Genomic DNA, 7583 nt, shown 5'->3' with positions numbered 1-7583 from the left:
ATGTTACTTGAACTGTGTGGATGAAGTGAAACCGAGCAAAAACAATAATTAACACTTATTCAAATACTTATAATTACGAAATACTAAAGCAACCAGATAAGCAGTTTCTCCAGTAAGATAAAAAAAAAAAAGAGGATGAGTGGAGCACGCTGAATTTAAACCACCTCTCTCCATGGTGCTGAAAGGCCCCATGCCTCTGTCCAAGGTCCCTATCTGGGTGTTAACAAGTGGCTGTTAATAGCCTAAAACATTAGTATATAGGGGCTTCCCGGAGTTTTTAACACGAAATGCAAAATTATTTGGACTACAGACGTTTAGTTTATAAAGGTTTATGCTACAGCACCTGAAGATAAAGTATATAGGGCTATTATTTGTGAGGAAAGCCTGCATGGTGTAGCCACACTGGGGGACGCTGCAGCGAAAGTCACACAGAATCACCAACAGGCAGTGTAGTCGATCACCGATAGTCACCACAGTCAGCGACAGCCGGGACGACCCAACAGTTACACGAACCTGTTCGAAGGCTCAAGTCGCATACTAGTTCGCTCGGACAACGCTTTCACATTTGGATCTTATGGCTGAGAGTGAGGATATCTTTCTCAGGGCTGAACATCGGACTTTCAGCGGACTGACTGAAGGTAGCCGACTGTCATTAGCTTATTTAGCCCCGCCGGGGGTTAGCTAACTTACATGCTAACCCGTTAGCTAACTCGCTCTAACTTAGCTAGCTAGGTGTTACACGAGTTGTTGTTGCTGGCTGCAGGTTAATGGTCTGACAGTTCAAACACAGTCACTTGGCAGCTTTTGTGTAGCTTTGTTTTAATAACCGAGTCACTGTTGTCAACCATAGCAAGGCTAGCTTGCTAGCTTGTGTTTACAAATTAAAAGCGTGTGAGTAGTGTTGCGTTAGAGTGACGTTGGCGTTAATGAATCAAGTCAGTGCAGCAAAACAATACTCCGTTTTTGTTGTTGTTAATACTTTAGCCTACTATCAATGTCTATAGTTAATAGTTGGTGGTTATGTACTGTGAGTGGGCTAATACTTCAAACTTTTTTGGTCTACTTACTTTGAATCCCGAGGACCCCTAATTTTGCAGCAACGTTTAACTGTTAAACATTTAAGTTTAAGCATTTCTGAGGAGGGGGGACTTCAAATATTGTCACTGTGGCAGACCTCGTAGATTAAATTAATCTAAAAAGTTTCATAACTAAAGTGGTTCAGCCCTACAGTCAGGACATTCGAGGATTACAGTAATCATCTGCCAGCTGAGTTATGATTAATTCTCCAACGAGGTTCAATGTGCTCATCATGTTGGAGTACCTGCATTTGTTGTTGCTGCTATTATCATTTTGTGTGGCAGTGAAGACGCGTTAAAATGCAGCAGGATCACAGGTGAAGTTCAACTGTTGGAGCAGGTGTAGCTTCAGGGTTTTAAACTGAACTACATCACTTATAATGATGACCATATACTATGTGAGACTCACACAACCAAGTTAGGGTTAGGTTAGGTGAGGTTAGCTCATTTATGGTCTTTTAACCTAAGTCTGTTTAGTTCTTAAGCACCTACTGTAGGAAACCAGTTAGCACAAGGGAACTCAAGGAAGGAAATTTAAATGTTCAGGATTTTAAAACAAGACCCTGTGTGCTTTCATCTCAGGATGATAATTAATTTTGTTTGGAGCGTACAATCTGCCACCTGAGAAATCTGTGCGATTAATGTTTGAAGTTGTGCTCGACCAGCGCAGCCACACAAGGCTGCTGCCTCTTATCTCCTGTCATGGGAGCTTTGTCGGCTTCTGCAAGTCCTTTTTTTTTTTTTTTTTTTTCATTATTTGTCTGTGAAATAGTTCACACATCTGACTCCAGAGAGAGACATTGTGCTGTAAAGTATGCTTAGTGTAACAAAAGACTTGTGTGCGCCTCACAGCTTTGTAAAAATCGTAACAGGGCACTCAAAGAAGTTGGCTAATTTCAATAAGCAAACACTCCAGATGGGACAAGATGTGCTGATGAGAGGTGATCTGGTCTGCATTCTCTTAAAAAAGTAAATGCTGACGGACTGTCGTGGACTTCTGAGATAAAACAAAGGGAACTTAACTTTTATACTACAGTAGCAGCTGTTCTTCATCAGTTCTCACTGCGTAGTCATTAGTTAAGATCAAGGCCAGGCTAGTTTGGACTGAAGGCATTCTAAAGTTATTTGGTTGGAAACATAATGATGATAATCCTAAAACTAGATTGCGTTTCCCCTCTTGGTTTTATTAATGTCAGTTACACCGAGGGGATCGTTGGTAAGCGACACTCTTTGTCACACTTTCTTTTCCTGTCTTTGTTCAAGTTTCTCTGGAGGACCGAATTATCATACACTCATTTAGGAGAGAGACACTTGGAGGGCGTGTTAAACACAGAGGACGCTGAACAGCATCTGTAGTAGACCCTGCTGAGTGTGTGAGTGAGGGGATTTGCACAGAATGTAGATCGCAGACTCTCCACAGTGACAGCAGTACTGCTTACACATCCTCCGGAAACGAAACAAGTGGAGCAGAAGCTGTTTACACCTGCTCTTTGCATCTGTCCATACGCGGGCAAGAAGAGGGACACTTTTCATATCACTTTGCCGGTCTTTCTTTCTTGTGTCCCTCCTGTCGAACCTTGTCATTACCATCAGACAAGCTGTGTCGAGTGTCCGCTTCCGTTCTATACATGGAAAGCCAGTTGTTTCTGGTTAATGAATATTTGAGGGGGATTAGAATGTAGGGCCCTTCTGTTACGCAATATCAGGATTATGTAAAACACTTGTTCTTTGCCATTCATGCTCAAACACGTAGCTGTTTGTTAATTATTTAGCAGTGATTATTCACTGAGTGAGCATGTACAGCTTTAACTTAAGGTCGTACATTACATCCAAATCACAGCACTTTCAACTTATCAAGAAAATATATAAGGCTTTCCACATGACGCTTTCACAGCAGGCCTTGTACCGCTGATTGCCTAATGCTGTGATGACACTTAATCACTAAAGCTTTTTATGTTTCTGCATGCTACAATGTGCAGTGTTCTGTGCAAGCACCCTGCGACCTCAACGTATTGCGATGAAAATGTTCAGATGCTGGCAGATTGTGAAGTTAATACCTGGCAGAGAAATCAATAGGTCAACTGCTAAGAAGATACTGTGTCCATTATGTGAGTTTACGTTTGAGCAAAAGTCCCCAATCATATGCAAAGTCACAAATTGTAAGGTGACACTTATATTTCAATCTGTGCATGTCAATTAGGGCTATGCAATTAATCGGAATGTAATCGTGTTTATGAGTTTGGCTCCCAATGATCACAAAAACAGAATAATCGAGAAAATTCTTAAATTATTATTATATTTAGCTCATTACATTTTGCAAGTAAACTCTTATTTTCTCTTGTGTTCTGAATGAAAAAATAAAGTTTAAATAGGAAAAGTATTAAGGCAAATTTCAGTTGTTCAGTTTTTGTTTTTTTTACTGTTGATTTATTTAACTGTTTCCGCTGTTTTTTTTTAAGTTCAATGATTGCAACATCTTTCCAGAAGTCAACGAGTAATGGTGTTAAGTTATCGTGATTTCAATATTGACCGACCTAATCTTGATCATATTTTTTTCCATTATCGAGCAGCCCTAATGTGAATCAGAATTAATTGCCATTTCGCCATGTGTTTGTCATGCAAAAAAAATCTAAATACTCTATACTATACTTGCTCTTACACTAAGTGCTCAAGCTATAAAGAGGGGGTTGGTGGGTAGTGATGGCGCAGTGGATGTGACACGTGCCTTTGGTGTGGGAGACCTGGGTTCAATTCCCACTGCGATACATCAGCCAATGTGTCCCTGAGCAAGACACTTAACCCCTAGTTGCTCCGGAGGCGTGCAACCTCTGATATATATATAGCAATTGTAAGTCGCTTTGGATAAAAGCGTCAGCTAAATGACATGTAATGACAAACAATTACATGTATTAAACTGTACGAGAATCTAAAGTAAGTGTTGTATTTTGCTCATGTAAAACACTAAGGAACCTTTTAACACAGTGAAATAAATGTGTAACAACACGTAGGACGCTTTCACACCTATAGTTCAGTAGACTCAGAGCGAATAGGGGTGGGGGGGTGAAGTTGCAACATTTTTTTGTTTGGTTTGTGTTCACACTTGCTCTTTGTCAAACGACACCAAATATTGTGAAGCAATGTCTCACAGTCGAAACGGTCGCTGGTCTATTAGACAGAATATCCGAGCGAAACTTACTGACACTTCTGGTCTCCGAAATAATGGAGCAACACCAAATTTATATTAAATAACGTCTTGGGTTTTCCTGGTTTTGATTTAGTGTTTCTAATATTTCAGAAGAAGGCGAGGAATATGAGCAGCTGACGAGACGGCGGGTAAAGGAGAGGGCGGGCCCTGATGAGAGAGAAATGTGTTGTCACACAGTGGACAAGCGATGTAATGTCATAATAGGTTATAGATTTCAAAGTTATTAGCCCTTAAATTATATTACAGGAAAACCCTATTCGCACAAGACTAGTATTACCAGGGGACCTCATGCGATTTAGAAATCCTCTCCCTCTCTCGCGTATTCGTACTGGTCAAGTGAAGTCTGTATTTTACTCAAATTTACTAACATTATCCCCCAAATCACTGAGATGCTGGTTCGACCGATTACAGACGGTGCAAACTTGCACGGGATTAGGGAACAGACGATCTCCACAATTATTACAAATGAACAAAGGTCCCCACGTAATGCCTGTCCCGTGCGCAGAATAGTCCGTAAATTGTGTGCACGGTTAAAATTGAAGGCTAGTAAATGCACTGTTTTTTGGTTCACTTCCTATATTTGGGTCGGATTGCATTCTCACCTAAAGCGAACTCTAGCGCACGTGGAAGCGAACCAAGACCCCCGTTTTCAAGCGGCCCAGAGTTCGGGTTGTCTGGTCCGCGCCAGAGTTGGAATGAGCTTTCACACCACCCCCAAACGAACCAGACTATCCGATGAAACGCTCCAAGGGGTCGGTTAAAACGGCTCAGGTGTGTTAAAGTAGCCTGGCTCCGCCCTCCTACGTACTTTTGCTCAATTTTCATTTCCCTGCAGTACTCCCTCTGGGTTTGCGGTATATTCTTGGGTTTTCTCCGACCAAATCTTTGGCGGTCCAATCAGCGAACAGAGGGAGTGGCTGAGAACAATGACGTTGAGGTCGTGACGTGCGCTAGTTTGAGTTGTAGTTCCGTAATGGCGGCGGAGAAAGATGCGGTCCGTTGTGGCAACGCTGCCGAATATCCAGAAGTTAAAGCCCGAGCAAGAACAATATTTGCTGAGTTGTGTTGGTGGCCATGATGTTGTGGCCCTCCTCCTCCCCACGGGGCTCGGGAAAAGTTTGATTTTCCAGCTCGCTCCCTTAGTGGTGAAGAAGTTGGCTAAGGCTAACGCTAGCGATGCTAACCTGATAGTTGTTGTCGTCTCCCCTCTTGTTAGCCTGGTCCTACCAGACGGTACGTAGGGAGGGCGGAGCCAGGCGGCTCTGGGCAGAGTGGCTCTGGGCAGATCAATAGTTTTAAACTTCAACAGAGTACCCGCCTTCAAGGAAGTTAATACTTGTCAATGGAGAGTGGCCAGACTCTCTGTACAAATGAAATGTACCAGAGTCTGGTAGGACCAGGCTAGTGTTAAAGTTGCCTGATGCAACTTTAAATGAAGTTAAATCGTGTTGTGGTCTTGGTAGTAACTGGTGTCCGTCTCTGTCCATTTGTGTCTCTTCCTGATCCAGATGCAGAGCGTGAGTGGACGGGACCATTTTGCTTCATCCAGGCCGCGGACCCCCAGCTCGGGCTGATGAAGGCCTGGAGGGAGGGCGACTGCGACGGCGGAGGGGACGAGTGGGCCGAGGAGGTCGAGCTCACCAAGCAGGCCGTGGAGGCGGTAAACCAGCTCAAACCCAGGCCCAGGTTCATGGTGCTGTGTGGCGACCTGGTCCATGCCATGCCAGGTAGGGATAGAACATAAAGCACATGCACAGCTCTTAACCCTTGTGTTGGGTTTCTTTCAACCAAATTGCCCAAAGGAAATGGATGTATGGCTTCCATACAACATTCTTCGCAGGTCAAATTAATGATTACTTTCATTGAATTTTGGGTGTTTTACTCAATGTTATAGCATTTGAGAAAAATGTTCAAATGGTTTCAAAAGACTAAACTTTGACATAAACCAGTCTTTGATCCACTCAACATCCTCTGATCTTAAGTATTAGTCAAATTAATTCATAATTTCTGATTGTTTTAACAAAAACATAGGTATAATGTCATATAAATTTAGTTTATTGACCATGAATTAAGAAAGCGTTGAAAAAAGCAAAACAGAAACGTTGAGAAAAGCACAGGAAAAAAAAGATCATTTTCAATTTCGACCTGGAAGGACAACAAGTTCGACAAGTGGTCGACGGGAAGACGACACAAGGGTTAACAACCTTTAGTTCATTTTGTAGATTTCAAGAACTACATTACGATACGAGAGTATTACTGCTGCCATCTCTCCTCAAAACGAGGTTGTGATTGCAGCTTTTCACCCGGTAAAGTCTTCGAGAATAAACAGATTTTTTCTGGGCGCCCTGCTGTTGCGTTGTGATGAAACACTGTTTTGAAGTATGTTTCTTTTTTTTTTTCGCTGAACATTGAGATACTTTCAACTTGTCTGAGCAATAAATACATGCTGAGTTCTGAGGGCTGTAAAGAAACGACAACAGCACATGCTTACTAACGAAAACAAGCCACAGTAGCGAAGAGAGGTTCCCACGGACAAATGAGATACCGGCAGCTCCATCAACAAGTGGAGCTGCCAATTAAACGCCTAATGTTGGAGGACATAATGTGAACTCGCAGATGCCAGTGGCGTGAGTTTAAACTCCGCTCAGCCTCTTTTAGTGAGACCAAATGACACAGCTGTGGTCCCACGAGCGTTATTTCATGGCATCTGGTACATCACGCAGCCTCATGCAAATGCCGCACTTATTTCAAAGTGTTTGAAATGGCTCTCTCAAGTAACAAATGACCACAAACTATATAGAAACACAAGCTGTGATTTCACGCACTGCACACCGTCTCACCTAGCCTGACAAGCCTGACCCACATCAAGATGTTGGACCTAGGAACTCACCATGAGAGGTACTACTCGACGCAAGAGGTCAGTGGCAAAGTTTGATTTATAGTACAATGTGGCATTTCGCCCAACCACTGCACTAGACGGATGTATTGTATGTGCTCAGACTGCATCATGTCTTTGACATATTCTTCACAATAACAGTTTGCATTCACTTTATGATATAGAGCAACATTAGGCTATGCGTGTTAACAAGCCAGCCGCAGGGGCTGGCATGCAACCACTACAACCACTATGTTAATGTTTGACTAGGCTTGAATGAAGGACTAAACTACCTCCACATTACGCTTCCTGCCGCAGTTGCGGAACTATTTCCCCGGACCAGCTGTCGCTACTGTCTCTGGAAGGCGCAGTTTTTTTGACTCACCCGTGACATTCGTTAAAAGCGACGCGGTGATCGGCAGCAGCA

At 42.8% G+C, this 7583-nt stretch overlaps 1 protein-coding gene across 1 annotated transcript in view; it reads left to right on the top strand.

Annotated features, from left to right (window-relative positions):
* Nucleotides 1–443: 443 nt before the first annotated feature.
* cpped1 (calcineurin-like phosphoesterase domain containing 1) overlaps nucleotides 444–7583 on the top strand; it is a 44600-nt gene continuing 37460 nt past the window's right edge. The window contains exons 1-2 of the mRNA XM_078278956.1: nucleotides 444–638; nucleotides 5790–6008. Coding sequence (XP_078135082.1) covers nucleotides 575–638; nucleotides 5790–6008 — 283 coding nt within the window. The 5' untranslated portion in view covers nucleotides 444–574. The remainder of the gene's footprint in view (nucleotides 639–5789; nucleotides 6009–7583) is intronic.

The sequence above is a fragment of the Sander vitreus genome, chromosome 21 (assembly GCF_031162955.1).
Source record: "Sander vitreus isolate 19-12246 chromosome 21, sanVit1, whole genome shotgun sequence".
Lineage (NCBI taxonomy): Eukaryota > Metazoa > Chordata > Actinopteri > Perciformes > Percidae > Sander > Sander vitreus.
Note: the sequence above shows the minus strand (reverse complement) of the source record. Positions and strands in the feature narration are given on the sequence as shown.